This window comes from Sardina pilchardus, chromosome 4, assembly GCF_963854185.1.
Source record: "Sardina pilchardus chromosome 4, fSarPil1.1, whole genome shotgun sequence".
Lineage (NCBI taxonomy): Eukaryota > Metazoa > Chordata > Actinopteri > Clupeiformes > Clupeidae > Sardina > Sardina pilchardus.
The window spans coordinates 37,401,632-37,414,384 of NC_084997.1; the positions used below are offsets into that span (position 1 = coordinate 37,401,632).

The 12,753-nt window shown below is 43.6% G+C and overlaps 2 protein-coding genes across 3 annotated transcripts in view; both read left to right on the top strand.

The window, feature by feature from the left end:
• The window catches only part of LOC134079072 (butyrophilin subfamily 2 member A2-like), a 20,476-nt gene extending 18,935 nt beyond the window's left edge, over positions 1-1,541 (top strand). Inside the window, exon 6 of the mRNA XM_062535241.1 lies at positions 1,537-1,541. Within this exon, the coding sequence (XP_062391225.1) occupies positions 1,537-1,541 (5 nt within the window). The remainder of the gene's footprint in view (positions 1-1,536) is intronic.
• LOC134079196 (trichohyalin-like) lies at positions 685-10,630 on the top strand. 2 transcript variants are annotated; one of them, XM_062535393.1, is made up of 5 exons: positions 685-1,714; positions 4,619-5,617; positions 5,867-6,361; positions 7,543-7,605; positions 7,979-10,630. In XM_062535393.1, the coding sequence occupies exons 1-5, from the start codon at positions 1,690-1,692 to the stop codon at positions 9,223-9,225; spliced, it is 2,829 nt and encodes a 942-aa protein (XP_062391377.1). In that variant the 5' UTR covers positions 685-1,689; the 3' UTR covers positions 9,226-10,630. The 2 variants fall into 2 exon arrangements, with proteins under 2 accessions (XP_062391377.1, XP_062391378.1); XM_062535394.1 differs by having other exon boundaries at positions 7,552-7,605.
• The last annotated feature ends 2,123 nt before the right edge of the window (positions 10,631-12,753 follow it).

Below are 12,753 nucleotides of genomic sequence, written 5' to 3' on the forward strand. Positions count from 1 at the left end.
GCTAACGTTACGGCTACTGTACATCACAACATCCCATCCATCGGAAAGCCAAACAATTCAGTTTACTGTGCCCCAGGAAAATCCAGCCTAAATTTCTAGTAGCCTGTTCATCGCAGAAATGTCACAGTGCATATCACATGAACGAGTGAAGTCTAAGCTTTCCGATGGAGGTCCTGCCAACTTGCTGTGCTAAATAGTTTGCAAGAATATCAACATTGAACTTGCCTGAATCATATTTACATTCTGCAGTACACAGCCCTGTGCGCCCATTGCTGAAATATGTCACACATTCATTCAGCGCAACCATATCAAAATAAACAGCAGGCCTTACTGAGTAGGATGTACAGCATATCTCTGCATTAAGCAGCTGCTGAGTAATCCGGTTCTGAAATGTGAACAAATGTACAATTTAGGGCTGACATTGTAACATAGTCTAAAGTTAGCTATTATGTTAGTACAAACATTTGTGTACATTGCCGTAGAGTTAGTATACCACCATCGTGGGTAGCCCAGACTGTACTGAAATAGGAAGATGTATAGATACACACACACACACACACACACACACACACACACACACACACACACACACACACACACACACACAATCTAAACACATCCTTCAGTTCTTGGTTAAGGCGAGACTCTACAGGCGAATAGGGTAACATTTTTAACTAGAAGATATCACTATGAAACTTCCCCAGTTGATTACTTACATCAACGTAAGAAAAAAAAAATATTACACGTTTTTTTGTAATTTAATGTTTAACTTTAATGCATAACATGGGTCACAAGTGACCCGGACGAGTTTATTTTTTCTGTAACTCAGCTATAACTTATTTTCATGACCCAGCACTCCATGAATTCCTCAATTACCTTGTTTTTGTTCATTACAAGACTACATTTTATTTTTGTTCTCTTAAACGTTTTAAATAAAAACACTTTTTATGTCACTACCCCTCTAATGCATAACATGGGTCACAAGTGACCCGTATTTATTTTCTATGGAGTTTTGTTGAAGGGTTAGGGTTTCTTAGCTTATTTTTAAGAAAATAATGTAATTTGTCATTTAATATTCCAGGTTTCCATCACTTACTTAGTTTTTTCCAAACATCAACCATTATTTTCATTAATTGATGGATACTAATTGAATTCTAACTCTTTTTATGTGCCTAAATTACATTTGAACACATGGGTCACAAATGACCCGCACAGATTGGGTGAGGAAACTCGTTTTGAGAAAACAGCCTTGAAACACAGCCAATGGCATACCGTTCCAAGCCTAGACTCCCCTTTGAACTTTCACAATTGGTTGCTAATACAAAGGAAATGTCTATATTTGGATTGCATAGCATCATGTAGGAGAAACAGGGCTTTCCAACACACACGATATGATTTGGATCACGGTCGCGGTAGTACATGACACTTTAGAATGGGAACTTTTGGTGAAATTAGGAGAAATATATAGGCGCGAGTAGACAAAATGTCATGAAATAAACACCTAAATGTGCAAATCGGACTTTGTTGTTGTTGTAGGGTGATAGAATATATGCACACACACACACACACACACATAATCTAAACAATTTTGTTAACTGTGTGTGTTCCAGATGTGTTCATGTCTGTTGCTCATCTCTCTACTCTGGTATTACAGTGCAGAAGGAGATCACTGCTGAAGAGAGGAAGAGAATGGAGGAATCTGTTCAGTCTCTGGGTGAGTGGGAGAGATGATTGGTGGAGATCTGATGACTGATGAGTGAGCAGTAGAGATGATTGGTGGAGATCTGATGACTGATGAGTGAGCAGTAGAGATGATTGGTGGAGATCTGATGACTGATGAGTGAGCAGGAGAGATGATTGGTGGAGATCTGATGACTGATGAGTGAGCAGTAGAGGTGATTGGTGGAGATCTGATGACTGATGAGTGAGCAGGAGAGGTGATTGGTGGAGATCTGATGACTGATGAGTGAGCAGTAGAGATGATTGGTGGAGATCTGATGATGAGTGAGCAGTGGAGATGATTGGTGGAGATCTGATGACTGATGAGTGAGCAGTAGAGATGATTGGTGGAGATCTGATGACTGATGAGTGAGCAGGAGAGATGATTGGTGGAGATCTGATGACTGATGAGTGAGCAGTAGAGATGATTGGTGGAGATCTGATGACTGATGAGTGAGCAGGAGAGGTGATTGGTGGAGATCTGCTATGTGGTGACTGCGTCAGGTTGTCTGTGTGATCAAACAAGCACAAGAAAGTCAGATACTCAGCTAGTGTTTGTGTGTGTGTGTGTGTGTGTGTGTCCTGCAGGGGAGAGCAAATATACACTGTTCCCTTCATCTTCACTTTCAAATGTCCCTTACAGAGTTTCTTTACCTTTAAAAAAAAGTGAATGGCACTTCTGCTGCACTCTGAGTAGGTCTTATGGCTTTTAAAACCGCGTTTGGTGTTCTGGTAGAAACGCCCTTATGGTTGCACAGACGTCTGCTTTATGTTCATTTGTGTTCAGAATGCGGGTGTTATAAACGTCTCTGCATGAAGGGGAATGTTGACACTGAGGGCCCATTCACACTAGGTCCGCTGGACCGGACCCGGGTTCGTTTGGGCCGATGGTTCTGTTGTTTTTGATAGTGTGAACGCAACCGTACCGAACTCGGGTGCGGACCCGGGACCGGACCCGGGTCCGCCTGAAAAGGTGGTCTGGGGTCCGGTTCGCTAGAACGCTGGAGAAGGTTGCAAAGCAAACGTTCTAAAGATTCTAAAGAATCTTTACCTTTGTCCTCTTCATTGCACTGCCTTTTGCTGTGTTGCCAAGTGATTTTGTAAACAGAATTCTGGAAGTTCGTGTTGCTTATGACGCAAACGGACCCGGGTCCGCAGACAAACATGTAATGTGAACAGAGACCAACTACGGCAGAAGTAACCGCACTCGGGTCCGGTCCAGCTAAACGGACCTAGTGTGAAAGCAACCTTATTCCACTGCTTGGTTGAGTTCCCCATTGTCCTGCGTTCTATAAGGGTGTGCATTAATGAAGTAGTTCCAATTTGTTGCCCGTATCACACTTGAATATTAATTTGCCAAACTCGTTGTTAAAGTTTAAATGCACTGTCACGTTACATACAAGCTGTAAAATACAGACGTTCAGATCATAGTAACGTTTAGCATATGACAGAGGTGTCATTTAGCTAGTTAGGTGGCAGTAGGCTAAGAAAAATAGCAATCTTTCAAAGTTAACGTTCATCAGAATCCTGGGATATGCCAGCTTGACAACGGGAGATTAGAACTAACGACTGGCTTTTGGCCATAGCAACCATCCATTTAGAACTAGTAACCGCAGTTTGAGAAATTAGTTGAAATGTGTCTGGGAAAAGTAGTTCTACAAACAATACCGTTCTAGCGATTAAAACATTTAAATTAGCACCGGAAACGAACACAGCGCAAGTGGCAACAGTGGAATAAGCGGGATAATGGACTTCACGCCGTGCGGTTATTCAAAGTTATACCACTGCTTGGTCAAATTTCCTATTGTGATGCGCTATTTGGAACGTGCATTATTTTTCTATATACCGCACGGCTATGAAGTAGTTCCCTTCTTTTGGGCTTATTACACTTGAATATTAATTCGCCAATGTGAATGTAACGGTAAAAACAGCAATGTTGTATCTAAGACAGCGGCAATATAAACGAAAATGATAGTAGCAGTGGTATAAGCGGGATAATCAACTCCGCGCCCTGTGCGTTTATAGGAAAATAATGCACTTATCGAAGTGTAAAGTCCCCTCCGCCTGCGACGTCGGGTCCTTATTACCACTTCGAACGTGCATTATTTTCCTATAAACGCACGGCGCGTCGTTGATTATCCCTTACTTAATGCATTTTTCTAGACGGAACGTCCCTCCGCTTCGCGTCGGGCCATATCACCGTCTAGAACGTGCATTAACTTTGAATAACCACACGGCGTGTCGTCCATTATCCCGTACTGATCTATACTGATCTATATAGAATGTTCTTTATAGATCAGTGGGATTTTGATCCCACCTCGAGCGATTTGGGCTCCAGGAAGTGGCTTCTGATGAAGTATCTTGGTTCTGCCTTAACAATCTTTGCCTGAACTGTGGAGGCCCCTTAAGTTGCCCGGGTGGCGTTCCTGCTGTTGGTTCCGCTTGTTGTCCTATAGCTCCTCCCTCTCAAGATTGTGATCAATGATGTTAACTGCCTACATAGTAGAAAGCAGCAAAGTGTGTGTGTGTTTGTGCATGCGTGCAAGCCTGTGTCAGTGAGCCTTTCTGTGTGTGTGTTTGTGTGTGCGTGCGTGCAAGCCTGTGTGCCTTTGTGTGTGTCTGCAAACATGACTGCGACCGTGTGTGCGTGTATGTGTGTATGTCTGTGTTAGTGAGCCTTTAGTGAGCCTTTCTGTGTGTGTGTTTGTGTGTGTGTGTGTGTGTGTGATGAGACTTGGCGCCTTTGTGTTCAATGATATTAACTGCCTACATATTTGAAAGCAGCATAGTGACAGCAAATTATGTGTGTAGATAATGCTAGATGCTAGATAATGAAACAATCTGCTTATTGCATCAACACTTTAATAGGCCTACTGAAAATATTAACACAATATTACAGCTCCACCTGGATGGTGGAAGGCAACTGATGAGTTGATGGAGAAAGAAAAACAGCTAAAACAGAAGGACATGGACATGAAGGAGAAGAACAGAGATATGGAGAAGATGAAACTGCATCTAGAGGAGAAGAGCAGAGAGATAATTGAGAAAAACAAAAGACTAGAAGAGGGCAAGAACACACTTCAGGAGAAAGACAAACAACTGAAAGATAAAGACGTGGAAATGGAGGAGATGAAAATACTTCTACATGAGAGAGACAAACAGATAGAAGAGAGAGAAAAGCAAATCAAGGAGAGAGACAAACAGATAGAAGAGAGAGAAAAGAAAATCAAGGAGAGAGACAAGAGGATAGAGGAGAGTGAGAAAAAATCCCAAGAGAAAGACAAACAACTAGAGATGAAAGATTTGCAGATTAAAGACAGAGAAAAGAATCTCAAGGAGAAGATCCAACTTCTGGAGGAGAACAAAACTACACTGATGAAGATGGAGAAGATGCTGGAGGACCAGAAAAGAGAGATGGAGAAGATGCTGGAGAATGAGAAAAGAGAGATGGAGAAGATGTTAAAACAACTAGAGGAGAAAGAGAAAGAGGTGGAGAAGATGACACAGCAGCTAGAAGAGAAGAGCAAAGGCATGGAGAAGATGAACCAACAACTTGATGAGAAGAATAAACTCCTCCATCACAGAGACACAGAACTGGGGAACATGACTAGACAAGAGAGGGAGAGAGAGAGTCTACTGGAGAACAGGACCAGTGAGTTGGATACCAGCAGAACACAACTGGCGTCACTGGAAAAGGACCTGCAGGACAGGAACAGCCAACTACAGGACCTGAGAACCCAACTGCAGGAACATGAGAAGGAGCTGGAGGAGAGAACCAAACAGCTGGAGGAGAGAGACAAACAGCTGGAGGAGAGAGACAAACAGCTAGAGGAGAGAGAACAACAGCTGGAGGAGAGAGACAAACAGCTGGAGGAGAGAGAACGAAAGCATCTGACTGGTGAGTATGATAAAAAGATGAGGAGTATTATAGAATCATAATATGGTCTAGAGATGAGGAGTTTTATAACATGTTTATCATAAGATAAGATAAGAATCATTATCTCCATATTTGTGTAATGTTTAGCGTTGGCAGACAGGCCACCTACAGTACATGTGATCAACATTCAGTATTCATCATGTATAGCCTGAGGTTGTTAATGGTTCCACATTCCAGCATTATCAACACGCTCAATCTTTTCATCCACAGAGAAGGAAACCAGTAGAACACAACTGGAGTCACTAGATGAGGAACTACAGGACCTGAGGAACCAACTGCAGGAAACCCAGAAGGAGCTGGAGGGGAGAAACAGGACATTAGAGGAACATGAGAGACATTTAAAAGATAAAGATGTGGAACTGATAAAGAACACACAACAACTGGCAGAGAATCATAAACTCCTACAAGAGAGAGACTCACAGCTAGAAACCAGAGATAGAGAACTACAGGACAAGAACACACTACTGCAAGAGATGAACATGAAGATAGAAAACATCACACAACAGCTAGAAGACAAACACACACTCCTACAGGAGAGAGAATCAGAGCTGGAGAACATGACTAGCCAAAAGAGGGAGAGAGAAAGTCTACTGGAGAACATGAGAACCCAACTGCAGGAACAACAGAGGGAGATGGAGGAGAGAGACAAAGAGCTGGAGGAGAGAGACAAACAGCTGGAGGAGACAAACAGAGAGCATCTGACTGGTGAGTGATAGAGATAAGGAGTTATAAAATCATAACATGATCAAGAGATGAGGAGTTGTATACTGAGAGAGAACAAAGACTTTGAGATGGTGAGTGGGAGACAATCATTCCTGTGTGTGTACAGTACACTGTCCTGTCCCAATTTTCATCTTCCCCTAGAATCTTGCCCTAAAACTAGATTTTGCGTGTGCCCGTCTAGGGTTAGGGTGTCCCAATACTTTAGGGAGAATGTGGAACTGCTATTTCCCCCTTAAAATCCTCCCTAACAGTATAGTGGGCTCCGACGCAGGCTTCAAATCCTCCCTAACAGTATAGTGGGCTCCAAATCCTCCCTAACAGTATAGTGGGCTCCGACGCAGGCTCAAAACCAAGTGGGAGATTAAATGAACGAGGGCAAACATCACTGGAAAGCGAAAGGGAAACTTAACTCCGCTATAAGTATATTCTCACAAATAAGCAAGTTAAAATTTCAAAATATGTTGGAATATGTTAGTTTACTTTGAACACACTTGTTTCTGTTTGTCGAGTTTTGAACAATAATGTTAGAAAATATATTACGAAGCTATCTGGAGATGGTCATGATATCTCCCGAGTGCTTCGAGAGAGTCTGCCCATCAAAAATACATCTAATCTGGGTAGTTCTGTCAATATTCAATATTCAGTTTGTTCCGTGTTCACAAGAACACGAATATCACAGGCTTATCCATAGTTCAATCAGACGTACTGTAGATAAATCAACACAGTCCACGTGCCACGAGGCAATGCAACTAATGTGACTGGCATTTTTGTGAATGAGAACGGGTTGCACAGCAGTAGTAGCTTCACCGGTAAAGGCATCGACGCTGCGTGTGATATAGCCTAGGGGAGCACGTTTACTACGTTCGTTCACTACACAAATTTGCATTTAGTGATGTCCCATTTCATAGGGAAATAATTATTCACCCCCACTTCCCTGGTCCAGGGGACTTTACTGTCAAGGGCAGTCAAAACTAAGTGGAAGATTTAAGTGAGGAGAAATGGGACGGGGCCTACCGTATGTCTAGTCACCAAGATGTCCTCACAAACTTCATCACTCTGGAAAAGTGTGAAATGGTCCCATCATCAAGTTTGTGAATCTAGATGAAGTTACTGCTGTAGTTCAACAGGCTACTGATCCAGTGTGTGTGTGTGTTTCTGTGTAGGGCTCCCAGATCCAGATCCTCCTCCCATCAGGAGAAGAAGGAGTATAGATGATCCTCCATACAGTAAGTCATCAGTGGTCTCTGCTCCATCCATGGGTGTAGCTCTCTCATAGTGGTAGTCAGTGGGGGTGCAGAACTCATAACTTGTGTGTAACTACAGTAACTCTCAGACAGATGCAGTGTCAAGTCCAGAGATGGACGCATGTCTACTAGAGATGAATAACAGTTGCTTAATGTGTTTAACCTACACCAGTTTAGGACCATATGTGTGAGGTTACTGTGTTGTAATGTTATGACTGTGACTGTATGTTTGCAGTGCTATGATGTAATAGTATGAGGTGTGTGTGTGTGTGTGTGTGTGTGTGTGTGTGTGTGTGTGTGTGTGTGTGTGTGTGTGTGTGTGTGTGTGTGTGTGTGTGTGTGTGTGTGTTTGCAGTGGGAGGAGAGAGTCCTGGTCCAGCCCCCCCAGTGTCTCCTGCTGTGTCTGAGCTGAGGCTGGTGCTGCTGGGGGGGAGTGCAGCTGGGAAGAGGGCAGCAGGAAACACCATCCTGGGCACACACACACTCACACACACATCCACAGAGACCCAGCACAGTGAGAGCAGACAGGGGGAGGTGGCTGGGAGACGGGTGACCGTGGTGGACACTCCAGACTGGTTCTGCAGTGGACTCTCTGAGAAGGACTTGAGACAGGACGTGGGGCTTTGTGTCCGTCTGTCTGCTCCAGGACCTCACGCCTTCCTCCTGGTGATTCCAGTGGAGTCGTCTAAAGGGGAGGAGAGGAGGATGCTGGAGAAAATGGAGGATATATTTGGGGAGAGCTGTTGGAGACACACACTGATCCTCTTCACCCATGCTGAGGGGCTGAGAGAGAGGAATGTGGAGGAGTTGATCCAGACAGGGAGCCAGGAGCTCCAGCAGCTGGTAGAGAAATGTGGGAACAGGTGTCACCTTCTCAACGTTAAGGACACACCTGATGACACACAGATCACACAGCTGCTAGAGAAGATAGAAGAGATGGTGTCAGGAAACAGAGAGAGATTCTACAGCAGTGAGACCTACCAGGAGGCAGAGAGACAACTCAGAGAGATAGAGAGAAGGATGCAGAATGAACGGGAGGTGGAGGAGAGGAAACTGAGGGAGGAGAAAGAGAGAAAAGAGGAACAAGATAAAAATGTGCAGCAGTCTCTACAGAAGATGGAGGGAGAGATTCAGCAGCATGAAACAGAGATTATAGTATTGAATGAGAAAACAACAGAACTGGAGAGAAAGATGATGGAAGAGAGGGATGAGGAGAAGAAGAGAGAGATGGAGAGAGAATTAAATAGAGAGATTACACTGAGAGAAGAGATGGAGAGAAAGCTGAACAGAGTTAAAGAAAAGAGAGAAAGAGAGAAGAGAGAGATGGAGGAGAGACACAGAGAGGAGATGGAGGTGATGAGAGAGAGCTATGAGAGAGAGGCCAGGACTGAAGCAGAGAGAAACCTCATGAAGATCATCCTGCCTGAACTACAGAAAAACATCAGCATCAGCAAGGAAAAGATGGAGGCAGAGTTCAACAGAAAGATGGAGGAGAAGAAAAGGCAGATGGAGAGGAAGGACGTAGAGGTTGGAGCCATGATGCAGACTATAGAGAAGCTCAGAGACCTCGTAGAACAGGCTCATATGAAACCAGTGTCATAATCATGTCTTGGGGAAATCAATGGGGATTTAGATCATTACAGGAATAACATAATATCTGACTTCAGTCAAGTGAGCGAGTGACTCCACAGCCCTGTTAGTGAACCCTGTGTGCATTATAGTGTCGTGGCTGTGTGGGCAAGATTAGCACAAGCACAAACTGGGATGATGGAAGATTGGAGCTTTTATTTCCTACAATTCACTGTTTAAAGTGACTCAAAAAGGGAGTCTAAAAAAAGCTCTCTCTCAAAAGTGAGTCAAAAAGCTCTGTCTCAGCAGTGTGTGTCATTCATGTAGAAGAACAGAGAGATTGAGAGGATGAGACGAGTGCTCAGCGCTAGAGACTCTGAGTCTGAGAGAGAGAGGGGGGCCATCCAGAGACTCAGCACATCTCTCCTCCATGCGATGAGCTTAGAGGATCAGCACTGAGATGGAGTTTCACATACATAACACCAGGGGGCTCTCTATACATAAACGTAATGATCTCCTCAGCGTGATGAGCCCTGAGGAACAGCATTCTGGTGCTGGTTTGGAGCCAGTGCCAAGTCTCGAACCAGTTCTTTGCTTTTCCACACAATGTGAGGAACAGCACTGAGATGGAACATAATGATCCAGATTTCAGAGACTCAGCATGTTTCTCCTCAAGATAACCACCAGGGGGCTCTCACTCTATGTATACTTAATGATCCAGAACCCAGAGACTCAGCACATCTCTCCTCAACATCACCACCAGATGATCAGCACACACACGGAGCTTCTGCAAGTTGAACATCAGGAACGATGCTAAGAGTGAGAGAACTCAGTGGACACTAGAGCATCCCAGCATCTCTGTGCTTGGTCCTTGTGAGACAAATTGTCCATTCAACTTCACCCATGTTGGGTGGTCATATACCAATTCAACTATTTTCATCTGTTTAGTACGAATAGACATTTGCAAAAAACTGTTGTAGATAATCTCCCATTTTCCTGGGAATACGCTCTACACAGAATCTTTCTTTAACCATCTGCAGCTGAAATGTTGAGTCCTAAGACGGACTACCTCACCAGTGAAGGAACTGGGAGTGGTAGGGACTGGGGACAAACAGTGCAGCTGGATTGTCAATTGAGTTGACTCATCTGTGGGCTGAACATGTAGCATGTGTGCAGCATCAACTCTCGAACTTTATTTTTCTTTTAAGAACTTTTAAGAACAGCTTAAACAACTACAAGAGCTGAATGGTTGGAGAAAATATTTGTGAGTAGAGAAAAGGGAGGCATGAGCAGAGAATGGACACATGTTCTCAGAGAACTGCAGATGATGATTACATATACTGTACATTAGGCTGCAATCTGCCTGTGTATCTGCAATTGTTTTTGTTGATTGTGAATTTGTAGATTTCTTGTAAAAAATAAATAGTTGAAATTGTGACTGATGATGTCTTTATTTTTAATACTAAAACTAAAAGTTTTGTAAGAAAGTGCAATGTTCTTCAACACATTGCATTTGTTAAATGTCGTGCCCATCTGTATTAGCTAGTAGGCTACATGGTTGAAGTGGCATTTAACGTGTGTGTGTGTGTGTGTGTGTGTGTGTGTGTGTGTGTGTGTGTGTGTGTGTGTGTGTGTGTGTGTGTGTGTGTGTGTGAGAGAGAGAGAGAGAGTCAGAGGTGTCACCCTTCAGCAGAATCTTCTGTATCGTGCCCATCTGCCATCTGTATTAGCTAGTAGGCTACATGGTTGAAGTGGCATTTAACAAGTGTGTGTGTGTGTATGTGTGTGTGTGTGTGTGTGAGAGAGAGAGTGTCACCCTTCAGCAGAATCTTCTATATCATACTCCACCTCTAGATGGTGCTGTTGCAGACATCAAAATATCAAGTGTAAATCTCCCTGATGTTGTAGAAGGACTCAGATTGAGTATCAGATAATGACATCATTTTTAATATGTACAGGACTGTAATCAGGAGCTCAGAATAATGTGCTCATTTGAATTGTGTTTGCAGCATCACAGTATCTGATAAAGAACACCTCACCAGCGTCACCTTTGCAGTGCAGAGTTCTGAAATGATGATGTGGGAACAAATGACTCAATGATTCTTCCACACCCATATGTTGTTCTAAAGTTTTATTAGTAATCTATTATGGCATCAGTAAACATGATCAGAAATAAATAGCACACCTGATATCCAGTGTGAAATAGTCATGATGACAGAAGCGCATCAACAAACACCAGAGATGAGACAGACAGGACTGGTTCTACTGTACAGAGCTTGTCCAAATCAACATGTGATGTGAGTTGCTTTGCTAAGTGCTGACTTCCTATGGTGAGCATAGCCACTGATGAGTAGTTGTGGATTGCAGTAAGAACATGTGGAGGTGATGAGAGAGGTCAGAAATGGGAGAGGATTTCAGTGAGAACATGTGGAGGTGATGAGAGAGGTCAGAAATGGGAGACAATTGCAGTAAGAACATGTGGAGGTGATAAGAGAGGTCAGAAATGGGGGAGAATTGCAGTAAGAACATGTGGAGGTGATGAGAGAGGTCAGAAATGGGAGAGAATTGCAGTAAGAACATGTGGAGGTGATGAGAGAGGTCAGAAATGGGAGAGAATTGCAGTAAGAACATGTGGAGGTGATGAGAGAGGTCAGAAATGGGAGAGAATTGCAGTAAGAACATGTGGAGGTGATGAGAGAGGTCAGAAATGGGAGAGAATTGCAGTAAGAACATGTGGAGGTGATGAGAGAGGTCAGAAATGGGAGAGAATTGCAGTAAGAACATGTGGAGGTGATGAGAGAGGTCAGAAATGGGAGAGAACTGCAGTAAGAACATGTGGAGGTGATGAGAGAGGTCAGAAATGGGAGAGAACTGCAGTAAGAACATGTGGAGGTGATGAGAGAGGTCAGAAATGGGAGAGAATTGCAGTAAGAACACGTGGAGGTGATGAGAGAGGTCAGAAATGGGAGAGAATTGTCTGAAGCCTCCTACAGGACACATCCAGCAGCTCACCATGACAACCAGCACAGTGGCGTCCACTTCAGACCCTCTCCACAACATCACTGCTGTTGCACTGGAGTGCTGCATCTGGATGTGTGGATGCTGCTCATTCCAAAAGAAGGAGGTTCTGAAGAGGTGTTGGAGGTGCTGTTTGTTGAAGGCACATACTGTAGGTGCTTGCATACACTTTACTGGAACTGTGTCTCCTCACATTCACTCATGTGCAGCGTTGCTTTTCCTCTCCACCGTAACACTTTACATCTGGTGCCATCTTCAGACGGCCTTCTCTGATACATTCACCCTGATCTAGCATGTAGAATAACACTCAGACTCATGCATCCTCACTGTGCCATCTTCAGACTCTTCTCTGATACATTCACCCTGATCTAGCATGTAGAATAACACTCAGACTCATGCATCCTTACTGTGCCATCTTCAGACGGCCTTCCCTGATACATTCACCCTGATCTAGCATGTAGAATAACACTCAGACTCATGCATCCTTACTGTACATCACAAATAAAACATTATTATTTAAAGTTCATTATAAATCACAAATAT